A 16407-nucleotide genomic window follows, 5' to 3' on the forward strand; every position below is an offset into this window, starting at 1 on the left:
AAAATATAAAAATGTCACATTTATTTTTACATATACTTTACAAAAGAAAGAGTGCAATGAAGAAAAGAAAAACATATGAAAATAAATAAGATCTAATAATCGACTGCATTGCTTTTAATCCGAAGAGTTTATCATAGTTTTTCTTTCCATTTTATGTCAGCTGGGGGGAAAATTAGTGCAATGTTGCAGCTGGAAATGCAGGAGGACAACTCCATGCTTGGCAATGGTGAGCCCCTCGCTCACTGCAGTTAGAATCTCGCTTGCCCGCAGTGTGGTGTCCTACACATGGATGCCCTTCACTGCCTGCTTGATACTTTCCAGAAGAGCTTTGCATTCCGGGGAATAGTCCCGTTCCAGATTGCTGTACATGTCTGTGAGTGTATTTACATATGCTTCGAAATTCTGCTCACTGATAGGTCCCTAAGTGGAGACAAAATACATTAAAAGCAATCACAACTGTTCAAGAATCAGGTGACAAGGAAAGACAGGACTGTGTCAGGAGTGTGGGAGGGAAGGCATGGGTTCACATTGCTGCTGGAGTTTGGAGAGATGAAGAAAGAAATTTGAGTGTGCTGGAATTCATCTGGTCACCGTGAATTCATGGGATGAATGGCGCTTGCTTGTGTAGTCCCGGGGCCAATCTGGAGACATACCAAGCTGAGTAGACCTTTCCCAACTGTATGTCCTCTCCTATGGGGAGTCCTGGGCCTCTGCTACACATGCTGGGCACAAAAGAAGGTCTGCTTGGAGATGGTCGGTGTTGTTGACCCTGGGAGGAAGTTTTGCCCTAAGAGGTTCCTTTAACAGCATTGTGGTTGGAACTGCAGGAGTGTAAGATGTGGGCAAATTGCTCACTAAACCATTGTAGTGCAGGGTTATTCTGCTATCTCCTCAGACGTCTTCTCTCCATTTTTCTTCTGTAACATCACTGCAGTGTATATATGCATGTACATATTTAATTAATTAGTTAATTTATTTATGATGGGACTGGCAGGGCTTGAACTCAGGGCAGAGTGCTGTCCATTAGCTTTTTCCACTCAAGGAGGGCACTCTAGCACTTGAGCCTCGTCTTTACTTCTAGCTTTTTTTTTTTTTTTTTTATAGTTAGAGATAAGAGTCTCACAGACTTTCCTAGCCAGGCTGGCTTCAAACTTGGATCCTTAGATCTCAGCCTCCTGAGTAGAATCACGTGTGAGCTACCAGCACAGGGCTTGCAGTATGTTTTGTTTTTTAAGTTTCCATCTCTTTAGAGAGAATATGAGCTTTACAAGGTCAAGCTTTGCTCACCCTTATCCTATTGGCATTTAGGGGTTTCCTCTGCCTAAAGTGATACTTTAAGGAGAGTAGCACTAGGTATATACAAATACATTTGAACATGTATGACAGGCAACGCACGACACAAAGTACATGTCCCCAGCCACTGCTGCTGTTGCTCCTTCCCACCTCTTGGAAAACCCAATACATATTCCTTGCATATGTTACAAGGTGTTGGGATGACAGGGCTTTGAAAGCAATATAACTACAATAGATACGTAGGATATGATTGTCATTGTTGCCACTTAAAAAGCAAGGTTTCTAACTCTTAAGTTGAATAGCATTGTTCATTTGTGATTTCCTTGGTTTTTAGTCTCTGCCTTTGCTGTGTGGTATGGCTCTTGAGAGCTCACGTAACTGTGTGTTCTGGGTGGCAGAGTGGATAAAGACCACAGTTGGAGTGTATCTGATTGCACTGGCTCTGGAATGGAGAGACAGTGATGGGCCGAAGCCCTGTTTCCCCGACTGTTGAATAGGATTTGGCTGCTCATCTTTGGTATTCAGAGAACAATTTATGCCATGTGCCTTGAAAGTTACCACGAGAGTGCCTTGAACCCTGACTATCCATGTGTCAATTGCTTTGTACCCCCGGTGAGAAAAACACAGTAAGGAATGCACATTTAAAGTAGACTTAGACAAATGCTGATAAGGATTATTACAAACTTATCCAAAAATTACCTTAATTCAAGCTTAGAACAATTTTCCTTTGTATTCACTTTTATATTATTGACTTTTTGTAAAAAAAAATAACTTAGAAGAAGTAAAATGAAAGCATCATGCTAGGAAGTTGGGTAAATTGAGAGATTTATTGTGCAAAGCAAAGTTAGCAGCATTTGTTTATGCTGCTGCTTCTGCTTTTCTTTTCTTTTTTTCTTTGTACCAGTATTGGGGCCTGCTGCCTCATGCTGGTGCTCAACCACTTGAGCCATAGCTCTATTCTAGCTTTTTGTTGGTTAATTAGAGGTAAGAATGTTACGGAGTGTTTTGCCTTCAAGCTGTAATTCTCAGACCTCAGCCTTCTGGGCAGCTAGGATTTCCGTGTGAGCCACCAGCAGCTTGCAAAATAGACTAACACTTCTGCCCAGGCCATCGTGGACTGCGGCCTTCCCATTTACTCTGTCCACACAGCCTGGATGACAGAGACACTCCCAGATTTTGTTTATTTTAATTTGTATTTATTTATTTTCATAATTCTGCTACTTGAAGGCAGCCCAGCTGTAAGAACAGAGAAGCCCTGAGGAGAAGCATTTGGTGACATAACCCTTCTCCACAGAGTAATCTACACTCTTGAAAATATAAAAGATACTGAAGTTAAAACCTTCTAAAAGGCTGCAAACCTAAATTACATGTTAAAGTTTATGGAAATAAAGATGCCTTGCACACTTTTATGCTTTTTATTCTATATGAGATAAGCTGAATATTATAGAGAATTTACTGGGAATTAAACTTAAAAAAAAAGTTCTTGAGGTGGGCAGATGATATTAAAAGCTGACTCTCATGTTTAGAAGTCATGAAATCGTGTACTTAGAAATACATTTGCAGGGCTGGGGATATAGCCTAGTGGCAAGAATGCCTGCCTCGGATACACGAGGCCCTAGGTTCGATTCCCCAGCACCACATATACAGAAAACGGCCAGAAGCGGCGCTGTGGCTCAAGTGGCAGAGTGCTAGCCTTGAGCGGGAAGAAGCCAGGGACAGTGCTCAGGCCCTGAGTCCCAGGCCCAGGACTGGCCAAAAAAAAAAAAAAAAAAAAAAAAGAAATACATTTCCAGTGAACCTTCATATAAAACCAGCTTTAAATAAAGCTTCGATTTTTAATGATTTCCGTTTTTAAGATTACAGCTGGTTAGGGGCAGTGTGCTTTCTCATGCCTGTAGTCCCAGCTACTTAGAAGGCAGAGATCTAGAAGATGATGATTTGCAGGACATCTGGGGAAAAAGGCATCAACAAGACCCCAATCTCAACAAGTAAACTAGGCATGGTGGTAGCGCGCTTGTAATCTCAGCTATGTGGGAAGCATGGATAGGAGGACTGAGTCTTTCTGTTTGAGGCTGGCCTGAGGCAAAAACTTGAGGCCCTAGCTGCAAAATAACCGAACAGCTGAGCAGGTGTCTTGAGTCCCAAGTGGAAGAGTGTCGTAAGGTCAAAACCCAGTGCTGCTAATTATCTATCTGTATGTACGTATGTACGTACGTATGTATGTATGTATGTATGTATGTACGTACATATCTGTCTATCATCTATTCTTGGTCTTCATATAATTTAAAGGTATATTTCTACCATGTTCCCAGCTGGGGACTCACGCTGGGTGAGAGTGTGCCGAGCCTGTGCTGATGGTGGCTGTTGGCAGGGCCCACAGGCAGTCCTGCGTCCTGGCAGCGCGCTGGGTAATGGCATGGTGAAGATGCACTTTGGATGTTGACAGCAATGTTTGGGGCCCCAACTTACCATCTGTGGGAGCTGGATGTCGGCGAGGCTTGAAATGAGAGCCTGGCTCAGGCCTGCCAGCTCCTTTAGCAGACTCTCGTTGTTCTGCTCGATGAGTTTGTTCTCCTCCTCAATCGTCTTCAAGTTGCTCTCCATGGAAGTGATCTGAAGTGGAAATAACTTGGGATTGTAAGTAGAGTTTGAAGGCACACAAATGGTCTCTGACGGAAATGCATGAATACCAACGTCCACCGGCATTTATCTGCCCCAATTTGCAGCCCGAAGTGTTGCACTATGTCTCTGAGTCCCATTGGGTTTGTGTCTTTGCCCAGACTTCTCTGTGAACTGCAGGTCTACAAGGCCATCTGAGCCTGGCTAGCCAGGCTCAGGGCGCCGCACAGGGAATTTGAGATTCCTGCAACCTTCTCCACCCCAGCAGCTCCTTCACGGCTACAGAAGCAGAACACTGCCTAGACCTCAAGGTCGCCCCTGTCTCTCTTGCTCTCACACTCCAAATCCACTAGAAACCTCCTTTAAATTGTACATGCTAGAACCACCTGCTGTACTGCCTTCCACAGGGGGCTGCCGCCGCCTTTGTCTTCTAGGTCTTGGCTCTCTTCCCTCAGCATGGCTGCCTGAAAGAATCTCTTCAAATGTGAGGAAATCTGGTGCAACTCCTGAGCTCAAATCTACACCACGGCTCTGTATTTTTCACAATAGAATCCAAGGTCATGGTCATCATCATGGGGCAGGAGGTCCCAGGTGAAGGACCCTGTGCGCCTCGGTTCCCTTCCCCTGCGGCATGCCCATGCTTGGCTCCTCCTCTACAGGAGCTTGCCTCTCTGCCACTGCCCAGGCTGCGAAGACAGCAATGGGCCAAAGCCCTCTATTTTAGGATTGGGGAAGACAGGAGAGGGAGGGAGGGTTGGGAGGAAAGGGAAAGAAAGGCCATCCATGTTTTTCTTTGTCTCTTTCTTTACCTTCTGACTTGTAATAGTTTTTATGAATGTTTTCAAAAGCTTGGAGTAATTTGGTGTTGGTTTTAATTTCTGGTAATACTGGGGTTTGAACTCGGGTCTCACACTTGCAGGTATGCAACTCCTCAGCATGTCTCTGGCCTGGACTGAGCTTGATTCGTACATGCCAAAAAATATTATATAAGAAATTGTCCCCTAAGATTTGTTTCTGTTACACACTGACACTGGAAGAAGTATTGTTGAGGAATTAAAAAGCGATTGGCTTGAATTTTGAATAAGACTAAGCACTGTTAATTTTGTCAATGGAATTCTTTCTAAAGCTCCTCCTGCAGGCAAGGTGGAAATGAGAGCAGCGAAGGATGACCTGGATAATGGCGCTCCAGCTCTGGGTTTACACACGTGGTAAAACTGAGACATGTTGGTGCGTTCCCTTTAAGACGTTAGGATATTTTCAGGTGCTTTTGTTTCTACTAATGACTGATTATTTCAAAAATAACTTTTTGTGCATTTACCTGAGTCTGAAGTTTCATCATATCTGCTTCTATTTTAAGGTTGGATTCATTTAATTCCTTTATTTCTTCATCCAAATGCCTGATTTCTTCATCACCTTCTATACCTGTGGAGAGTCAGACAGTCTTAGTGATACTGACAACATGAGACAGGGACAACTGTGACTCATTTTATATTTAACTTGTGAGACTTCAGTTTGAAATATTTTTTACCCAAACCACACATATGCAGAATTCAGAAAAAGTAAATGAAAAGAGTTATCAGATTTAATTCTTTGTAAGAAAAGAGGGAATAGAAAAGTACCAGTATTTAAAGTGGCTCAGCTACATTAGCGTGAATCTGCTAGGCACACTTGCAGCCCTGTGCCCTTAGGGCAAGTCTCAGTACACTTCTTCATTTGTAAGGACCCTGGGCCTCAGGCAGGTAAACGAGACCTCAGGAAGGGTGACACAAGTTAAATAACCTGCTTAAGCTCCAAGTCCAAGAGCAAGCTGGGTGTAAAGTGCAAAGCACACGTGTCTTCTTATACACCTCCCTACAGAGACAGCGAGGACGTGAGGGACACGCAGCAATGGGTATCTATCACTGTGCTGAGAGATGGGGCTGACAGGCACCTGGAGGGCACAGACACACAGTATGGCTCCCTGCGTGGACATGGGTGAGGAGCACATGGAAATTATGAGGCAGAACATAGCCTGGACACCGCTCTTGAATTTGGGCACCTTAACCAAGATTTTTTGGGGCTTCGGGTTTCTCTCCTGGAACAAGAAACTATACCTGTGTTGTGACAATGCATGCATGAAGGGCAGAGGGTGGACAGCATGGCAGGCTCTCAAAGAAATTGTAGAGAGCATATGAAGGCATTTTCAACACTTGAAGAAGCTGGAAAAGGCACTTACAATGGCACAAACAGAACAGAACAGGAGAAGTCTAAGCTAGCCAAAGAAGAACAAATGTACATTTCAGTATGTGGGTTATAATACAATTGATTTCAGGAGACTGAGATTGAGGGAGATTTGGCTTTATAATTAGTATGAACAAAAACTATTCTTTACACTTTCCAGGGATGTCTACCTTGGAGAAGAATCCATATCCTAGCATTACAGTTCAAATGTGTGGGGTTCTTAAGTTTCAAAGTTATATTTAATGGTATTTGGAGCTGAGACTTTAGGAACATAATTTAGACTATAAATAAGACCCTCAAGATAGAGCTTCCCTGATGACATTGCATCAGATGGGATGATGAAGGCAGAGGCCCAGGATTGCATGTGCAGCTTCATAAGACAAAGAGAGACTTGCGCTTGCACTTCTGTTCTGTCTAACCATGAGATGCATTCCACCATGTTACTGAGCAGGTGCCGTGTTACCTTGTCAAAGCACTGAGCAGGTTACCAGTGACAAACTCTTAGACTTCCAAATCCTAGGACTATGAGATAAATCAGCTTCTATTCCTTATAAATTACCCAGTTTCAAGTATTTTGTAATAGTTACAGAAAATGGGGCAAGATAACTATTGAAGGTAAATGAATTCTCATTTTTTATGACCCAGCAACTCACTCCTAAGTACACACACAAGGAAGATAGATGAACACATACATACAATAGGATCTGTGCACAAGATGTACACAGAAGCATGATTCACAAAGGCCCAAACTAGAAACAATATTCATCTGCCCCTGCAAGCAACCTGAGTGACTCTTAGTCATATAAAATAGAGAAGGAAAAGTTTATGTCCTCAAGGTTCACTTACAATGTGATAAAATGGGTGGCTATTTTGTAGGTACTTACTGCTTTTTTTTTTAATAACTGCCTAGGCAGGGCACTACTCATGCCTGTAATCCTAGCTACTCAAGAAGCTGAGATTTCAGGATTACAGTTCTAATACAGTCTGGGCAGGAAAGTCTGAGACTCTTATCTCTATTAAATTGCTGAAAAGAAAAGCCAGAAGTGGAGCTGTGGCTCAACTGGTAGAGTGCTAGCCTTAAGCAAAAGGAGCTTGGGACCATGCCAGGCCCTGAGTTCAAGCCCAGAACCAGCACACACACACACACACACACACACACACACACACACACACACACACACACACACACACACACTCACGGTAACTGCCTAAATGATGGTGGGCCATGCATGAACCAATAAGAGAAAGTATCACAAGATAATCTTACTTTGGGTTCTGGGAGTCAAATATAAAAGGAATTCAGGCCAACAGCTAAAACACAGGCCAATCTGAATATGAGACAATGGCTTGACCAGCTACTAAGAAATGAGCAAATAGGTATAGAGAACCTTACCAGTGGCTAAGCGAGCTGCAGTGTAGCAGACCTGGTGCTTCTTCTCTTCTACACTGGCCAGATGTAGCTAGAGAACTCTAGAGGATTCCTGAGCACCGAATACTACTGGCTGATGTTCTGCAAGAGCAATCTTATCTCAGACAAGGGAACAAAGGTTGGAAATATTTGGATCTCAATGAAATAGGTATTTGGAGTGCTACTGAGTTTGCATTTTTTTCTGATCTGAGCAAATGAGGATTTCTATTGTATTTCTTTTGACACTGCTTTTACTCTTCTGTGATACAATTCCCCCTCAGGAATGGCATTTTCCTATATAGTATCTGGTGAGGTAAATAAAAGAAAATTCTTATAACTGTGAAGAGCTCTGGAGGAAACAGGCTGAGTGCCATGAGGACCCTCTCTCAGAAGATGTATATACTCTGAGACACGAAAGCTGAAAAGGAGGTGGGAGAAGGAGGAGGGCAAGATGAACATCTCAGGTGAGGGAAATAGGAAAGGCATCGCAGATAGGAAGGAAGTGGAATGGGGTCAGGCAGGCCACAGGGAAGCCCCCAGTGGGCTTTAATTTATTTATTATGGGGAACTTAACTTATGAATGGAACTTTACCATATGTAGTATGTGTAGATTTAAAGAAGGGGAGTTGGTGTGATCTGGCTGACCTTCAAAAACCTAAGTAGGGTTTGACTTTGGTAGGGAATGGATTGAAGAGAGACAGAGTAGAAGCTATAAGGTCAGTCAGAAATTGTGACTATATCTTAATAGCCCTTTTCCATGGGCAAGGAAGTTGAGGGTTAGAAGAAGATGAACTCACAATAAAATCTGTAGAAAGAATCTGCAAGACTTGTGGAGGATTGGAGTAGGGGAAAAGTAAAGGAAGGAAAACTTTTGCTGGAACAGGTGGTATTTTAGGACTATTTATTTTTAACATGGCAATGGAACCATTCCCATATTTTAGGACTTTAAAATTTTACTAATTTACTTTATTGTTATTACATGGATGATGTACAGTGTCCAGTAATGTGTACATTTCCTTTTGTACAGTGTCTTCTGTTCCTTCCTTTTTCTCCCAACCCTCCCTCTCATCTCCACTCATGAGTTGTGTAGTTAGGACTTTCTTTGTGGGAGCAACATCATGGATGGAACTATCCAGGGCATACAGTCTAACTCTATAAGCCAAACAAACCCCCAACTCTTCAGGAGGTGATTATCTTAAGTATTTTGTATAGTAATGGAAATCTGACTAACAACGGCCACTTATAGTAGTGCCATTTGGTAGGGGCCAAGTAACAAGAGGTGCCTGGAATAGCATTACAGGGTTACATAAATTTCCATGAAATCCATCAAAAAGGGAACCAATGTTTTATGACTACTGAACGTTTGAGGAATATTTTGGCTAAAGGATCTTCATCTGTCTTCACAGTTTTTTGTGTGTGTTTTTCCCCCTGCTAATACATCACTGTATCTATTTCCACATATACAGTCTAGAATAGCTTTCTTCCACAGTGGAACATTTTCCCACTGGAAGGGGATAAAGGGAGGCTCTGGATCTTGTATTTCACTCTATGTTTCTGAATAGTAACACTGGATCCATGAGGTGAGATACTGATGGGGAAATCAAGGTACAAGGAAAGGGGCAGAGATTCAAGTGTATGGTTGTTCGGAATTACACTTCTTTAACTATTACACAGTGCTCCCTCACTCAACCATCATTTTTCTTTGGTAGATTTCAGTTAGTCAACTGAACAATTAAGTGGAAACTTTGTTCAAGTAACATTCATTTATTGTAGCAGCTTGTTTACAGTAATAACTGTTTGTCTGTTGTTATTCTCGTCCTTTGCCTAACTGACATATTAGTCTTGACGACTGGTGGTGTGTATAGGGAATATGGCACACATAGAACTCAGTGCCACCTACAGCTGTGAGCAACTGTTGGGGTCTTAGAGTTAAAAGGGGTGACTGTAAGGTAACTTTTTTTTTTTCCAGTCCTGGGGCTTGAACTGAAGGCCTGGCACTGTTGCTGAGCTTCATTGCTCAAGGCTAGCACTATACCACTTGAGCCACAGCACCAATTCTGGCCTTTTCTGTTTATGTGGCACTGAGGAATCGAACCACTCTACCACTGAGCCACCTTCCCAGCCCTGTAAGGTAACTTTTCCTCCTATACTTGATGTGCTTGGGAAATGACAATGCAACTGTGCAGTAGTGTGTTGCAGACACGCCTGTGGTAGACTGCCAGCTGGCTGTGTACTGCTGCTCATCCGGGAAGTCTCACAGGTTTCCACTCCATTATTCAATGAACTCTTCAATCCTGGCTTTAAAAAAAAATAGACCTCTGTATTTAAAAAGCTTTACTTGTGCTTCATTTAACAATTCCAAGTTTTACTTGCCACAAATCTGTGCCTGCTTTATATAATTAGTGATTATGTCATTTATAATATCTTTTCTGATATTCCCTACAACTGTCATAATGCCGATTTATAGCAAGTATATTCAACTTACAAGTGCTTTGAAAATAGTTTTTTTTCTTAGCACAAAACCAAAAGAATTTTATTTTATTTCAAACAAATACCTTTGTTTATCTATTTTCCCTTGTGCTTGCTAGGCAAGTATTTTGCTGACTGACTCAGCCCTCTTTAGGACTGGTCATTTTTGCGACAGTGGTTACTATCCTATTTGCACTTTCCCGAATAGTTGGGATGTCAGGCATGAGCCACCATGCCAGTCATTATCTGAGATAGAGCCTTGAGAAGTTTTTGTCTGGGATGGTCCTTACTCACAATCTTCCCAATCTGTCTCTTGTGTACTTATGTTTATAAGCCTCACTACATTGCTTGGGTGAATATTTATATTTGGGTCTCAGACTAAAATTTACTATGAATAATGAATTAATGAAAATTGGCCCACTTTTGTTAATAGGGGTGAGTTAATGTCCTAAAAGGAACAAGGAGTCATGGTATTTAGAACACGTTATTTTGCCAGCTGAGAAGAGCTGGAAGGATCTGCTACACATGAGACTATACACATAGGTCAGTCATCACAACTTTCATTTTTACTTGAAAGGGCATAGAAGGGCAAACACCTTTTGTTGTGCAGATGGCCTAATTTTATTATCATACACTAATCAGTATGGCAATTTAATTATGACAAAGATGGAGAACTGAAGATCAGTTCTCATATATAATAAATGTAAACATTTTTTGTATAGATTTACCGTGTGTGGACTGGTAAGTAATATTAATTCAAAATATAAACTCAGATAGTTGTGGGACTGGTTTATGTCTACCTTAATTAAACATTGTGAACTAAGTTCAAAGTCATATGATCTTTATATCTGACTACAAGTTCATTTTTATTTTTCTGTTTTCATGGTTCCATCATAATCTGGTTTAAGACCCTAGCTTGTATTTTGTTTTTATTCTTATTATGAGCAGCCCTGTGCTTCATATTTTGGTAATAGATGTTGCTGGTGTTCTATACTGGGGATACACAGAAACTATTTTTATCATGAGCTCAGTTCACAGCCATGTGCTCTAATGTACTCACTACAGTGTGAGTCTCAAAAAAAATTGCGTTCTCCTTTGCTGTGGCTTCTAAAAGCATGGTTAGATGTGAGCTACTTCAGGGTGTGAAATGGTCTGAGGGGATTTGTCTTCCTTTCTCAGGCTTGTTCTCTTTTGATTTCTTATCTTTGATTTACCTTTCTTTTATAAAGCTTTGCACTCACTACCTTTTAAATGCTGTTGGAATTAAAGTGATATGCAAATAAGTGCACATGAAATTATCCCAAAGTCATTTAAGAGGTGCTGAGGTGTTTGAGGAGTGAGGAGTGTGTATGAGCAGCAGCCAAGAACTTGGGAAAGCTCCTTCCCAGAGCTCTGGGTATAGAAAGAGGTCATAGGCCTGTCACTCATGAAAATCCAGGGCACCCCTTCCTCCTGAAGGTCTTAGCCTTGGACACCCAGGGAGGTGGTTGAAAGAAAGGTAGCTTGGGGCCTGGGAAGGGATCAGTGAGGAGCTCCCGTGGGCTCTCCTACCTCTTTCTCAACTTGAGCACATTTAAAGGTATGAGTGACAGGATGGGGGACAGGGAAAGTAGGAGAAAAATGAAGGCGGGGATAACAAGTTTGACAAGAAATGTACTCAATACTTATGTAACTGTAACTCTCTGTATATCACCTTGACAATAAAATTAAATTAAAAAAATAAAAGGTGTAAGTAAGACTTCTAGAGAGGTAAAGTGACAGCAAGCAAAAGTGTTCAGTCTGGACTGCAGAAGTGCAGTGGTAGAGCATGTGCTTAACATACAAGACAAGACAAGACTGCAGCTCAGCCCTAACCGTCCAATAAAATCTTCCAGGTATGACAGTGGCTTTGCCACCATTTCTCAGATGCCTCAGAAAGATGTCCACGTAAGACGCAATGTAAGCCTGAGATAAAGCAGTTACAGATTTAGAAAAGCACTGAAGAACCAGAGAGAGAGGGAGAGAGAGAGAGAGAGAGAGAGAGAGAGAGAGAGAGAGAGAAAGAGAGAGAGAGACAGACAGACAGACAGAGAGAGTGCACCAAGGGGAGGGTGCCAATATAGAACTCAGAATGTTGTATCCCCCTTGGACACTAGGCAAATGTGAAGGGAAATTAAAATGTAGCTATAAAGGTTGGTGACCTTTGGTCACTGTAAAAATACTGAGTATAGTATAGAACAACATTTAAAGATTCAAATATAGATGTTAAAAATTGTGCTTCCTACAATTTGATGCGGGATTTATACTGGGAACACACACACACACACACACACACACACACACACATTCATTGTCATGCCAGAAATATACAACCTCTTTGCTTGCCTCAATCATTCCTTATACCATTTCCTGCCTTTCTGTGCTAAAATCCTTATTAAAAAGATGAGGACATCAAGAGATTGTTTCTCAGGTAATGTATAGTTTTAGCTCAAATCTGAGAAAACCTTTCTTCCAGAATATTGCAATCCCACTGGGCACACAGCACAGACAGAACCTAGGGGCTCCCTGCTCCCGGTGGGGACGGTCACTCACCCCCAGTGGCTTTGAGCTTGATGGTCATCAGCTCCTCAGAGACTTTGCCCTTTTTGATAGCTTGTGCATTGAGAGGACATCCAGACAAGCTGTGAAAACAATTTTAGACTAATGTGTGAAATATGCTTGTTTCTTACAAAATTAAAAAGAATTTTATTTACTATCTACTATTGAGGTTTTTGCCTCCCACTATTTTTCACACTTCATCATCTCTTTGTAGAAAACAACCAAAATATATATTAAATCAAGATCATAAGCTCTTCTGTTAATGGAAAATATTTTGTGTTCTGTGGATTTGTCACTAGATTCCTTTGTTTTGTTTCTTTTTCCCCCTGTACCAGAACTCGAGCTGGCACTCTATCATTTGAGTTATAGCTCTACTTGTACTCCACTTCTGGATTTGGGGTAGTTGACTGGAGATAAGAAACTCAGAGACTTTCCTACTCCAAATGGCTCCTAACCTCGATCCTTGACTCTCAGCTTCCTGGGTATCTAGAATTATAAGTGTGAGCCACTCATGCTTGGAACTAGTTTAGTTTCTATCAACATGAAATTATCCGTGTATATTATGAGTAAAGACTATTGCTAACTGGTCAAAATTCCATGAAAAATGAAACAGAATCGAGTTTTCCTGTTTTTAACAAAGTATGGTCTGAGATTTACAGAATGACTCAAGTGATTAACAAAAATCAAGAACAACTCCCACTCTTCCTAAACGATATTCACTCTGGCGATGTAAAAGTTTCTATGTTTTCAATGTTAAAATGTTACTTCTGCATTTTACACATCTCTCCCTTGAATGGCAGAATGAAAGGAGCCGCTGTGAGTGTAGAGTCGAGGCCAGGGCAAGGGCCCCATTGTTCCGGCAGTGCTGGGAACTCTGCTCATTGAATAGCAGCTCTCTTCAGCAGCCTTCCTTCCCTTAAGGTCACCTGCTTTATTTAAATTGCACCAATATGATAATGACAACACTGATCAAAATTGAATTTCCATTGTTTATGTGCGGATAATTCTGTTCTTCCAAGCAGCTATTAATTCTCATGCAGTTTTGTTGTATCTTTGTACAAACATTTTTAGATCATAATAAAAATGATCATAATCAGCCACTTAAAATATTTTTCTCCACAGAAATTTGGTTTCAATTCATCTACAAAATAATCCTTTAACCTGAGGTTTGTGATGCTATGAAAAGTGGAAGAAAGTATTTCTGGAGGAAAGACCTTACTAAATAAGTGTGAATTAATTATATTTCTTTTAAAGAATAGCAAATTGTTCAACATTCAAATTCTATGAAATTTGAAAAAATATGCACATAATGGTAATGGATAATAGCTGGTAGTACTATATGAAAAGATAAAGCTGTGTGGTTTGTTCAAATTTGATGAGCAGAAGCTTTGAAGAGAAAAGAAAACATGAAGCTGTGCACTGAGCTCACACCTGAGCTCTGTAGTTCAGGAGCCTCTCGCTTTCCTTCATGGTCAGGATAAGCCTCACTATGATTGGTTCCTAAAGATTTTGCACAGGTGTATCTGTTCACATGGACTCCCAGAGAGTGGTCATGAATGGGATAACGATTTAGTTGATAAACTGGATTTTACAATGATTCTGCAGTACGTCTGTTTGTAACATTTCATTAGAGCCTTTGTGACCTTTCCAAGGATTTGTAAGTTTAGAAACCTGTAGTAATTTTTCAAGTTGATGATGGCTGGGTATGGTAGCTCATGCCTATAATCCCAGCTACTCAGGAAGTGAGGATGAGGAAGATTGTGGTACAAGTGTAGACAGGACAAAAAAAAATCAGTGAGACCTCATTTCAACCAACCAGTTAAGTGTGTTGGCATACATTTGTGATCCCTGCTACATGGAAGATGAAGTAGGAGGATCACACTCTAAGGCTTGGGCAAAAGCAAGAGAGCGCATCAGAAAAAGAAGGAAAGGAAGGAAGGAGGGAAAGTAAAGTAAATGGGCTGGTGATGTAGCTCACATGTTGAAGCACCTGCTTAATTTGAGTTACCTACCTACTCTGAGCTCAAGCCCCAGTACCACAAAAAAAATATTTAATGTCAACAAGAACTACACTTCAATGTAAACTGATATTTTGAATTGAAACCCTTTTGTACAATTACTGAATAAAAACAAATTTATTTTTACAGATGTTAACTAAATGTGTTCCACAATTACATAATGCAGAAATCAAGCATGTTGTTGATATGCAACCTAATGAACATGTATCGAGGCAATTTTAAATTTTATTTTTATTTGCCTTCTTAAAGCCAAATTGCAGGTAACACAATTTGATTTGTGACTGTTGTTTGTGAATATGAAGTAAAGATCGGAACACAGAATCATGCAAAGGGGCCCATGTGGACACAGGCCTGTGTTTGAAAGCCATCAAGATAGAAGCCACCTGCAACATTCACATTTTCTCCATAAACAGACCTCACTGGTAACCTGGAAACAAGCAATTCCCGGAACGCTTTATTTTCTGATATGGTTGATCTGCATCCTTAGAACTGAACAAAGCATCAAGATGTTCCAACCTTGCTCAATCTGTACACCTCTCACAGACAAAACATCAGAGGTTCCCTAAATCTGCACTGGGCTTTAAATCAGCACCATTCCCAGACACTGACAGCACAAGTGGACTCATCATGAATCTTCTAGCTTTTTCCCTTTAGGTAGAATATGAGCCCGAAAGCTGGACTGAGATCACTCTTGCCCAATGAAGGATTTGGTTGAAATCCATGACACTCAGTGATAAAGGAATTAAGTCAGTGTGAAACTATAAAAGGGTTTTCTAAATCTCCCTTCATCCTGCTCCGCACCTCACAGTGCTGAGCCATTTTCTTTCTGGCTGCTGTGGGTGAGTCACATCTTCCCAGCAGCAAAATAGCTACAATTTTGGCCAGAAGCTGAGCCAAAGCATGAGAGGGAGGGAATGATATAAATATGTAAAGTGAAACTTTACAATTACATAACATAATAGAGTAACTATCACCACTTGGAACTGAAGTGAACCATTAAAAGACTGAACCATTTAAAAATAGCATCATAAGCAGTATTTTAGAATACAAAAAGCAAATGCACAGTTTCTAGAGCACTTGAAAATTGTGCAGTGAGTTTTCAGAACTAGAGAAAATAACATTTTCTGTTCTTCAGAGTAGTAAAATATCTATTTAGCAAGACTCAGTGTTATAAGACCAAAGTGCTATAATTAATGGCATTTAGGAGTGTTAACCGCCCCCCTCCCCACAACTCCAGTGACAATCACCTCAACAGAACAAGAAGATAAAAAAACAAACATTACCTTCTGTGGGTGACAAAAACATTGTTTACATGTCCTAGCCCATTGCAGCCTGGCAAGGGACAGTGGGGTAATTCTTGTTTGTTCAGTTTCCAGGACAGAGGGGTCCCATTGAGAGGATTCTCCTTCTGTCTCTTGGCAGCCAGGGGACAGCCGGAAGCTGTTCGGTGTGACGTGTATTTACCTGATATGTGACCTTGACCATCACATCCTACTACAGGGCATCTAGAGAGACACAGCAGAGATATTACCAGATGAGGAGAAGGCAGGAACAGTCCTGCACTGCCCAGGGACAATCCATGAAACTATAGAGTTTCAAAAGATGCTACCACAACTATTAAAACAGTATTGTATTAGTAGTAATAATGGTCCACAGGACTCTGAGCTGAGCAGTATTCATGCTTTTTTACCTCTGTGTGTGTGTGTGTGTGTGTGTGTGTGTGTGTGTGTGTGTGTGTGTGTGTGTGTGTGTGTGTGCTGGTACTGGGACTTAAACTAAGTATCTTGGAACTATATTCTAGCT

General features: G+C 41.2%; 1 protein-coding gene across 4 annotated transcripts in view; it reads right to left on the reverse strand.

The window, feature by feature from the left end:
- Positions 1–279: 279 nt before the first annotated feature.
- Positions 280–16407, reverse strand: part of St18 (ST18 C2H2C-type zinc finger transcription factor) — a 61963-nt gene continuing 45835 nt past the window's right edge. For all 4 annotated transcript variants that reach the window (XM_048358799.1, XM_048358797.1, XM_048358798.1 and 1 more), the window contains 5 exons: positions 15888–16109; positions 12581–12669; positions 5231–5334; positions 3763–3906; positions 280–420 (listed from right to left, as the gene is read on the reverse strand). In XM_048358799.1, the coding sequence (XP_048214756.1) occupies positions 280–420; positions 3763–3906; positions 5231–5334; positions 12581–12669; positions 15888–16109 (700 nt within the window). The remainder of the gene's footprint in view (positions 421–3762; positions 3907–5230; positions 5335–12580; positions 12670–15887; positions 16110–16407) is intronic.

This window comes from Perognathus longimembris, chromosome 12 (assembly GCF_023159225.1).
Source record: "Perognathus longimembris pacificus isolate PPM17 chromosome 12, ASM2315922v1, whole genome shotgun sequence".
Lineage (NCBI taxonomy): Eukaryota > Metazoa > Chordata > Mammalia > Rodentia > Heteromyidae > Perognathus > Perognathus longimembris.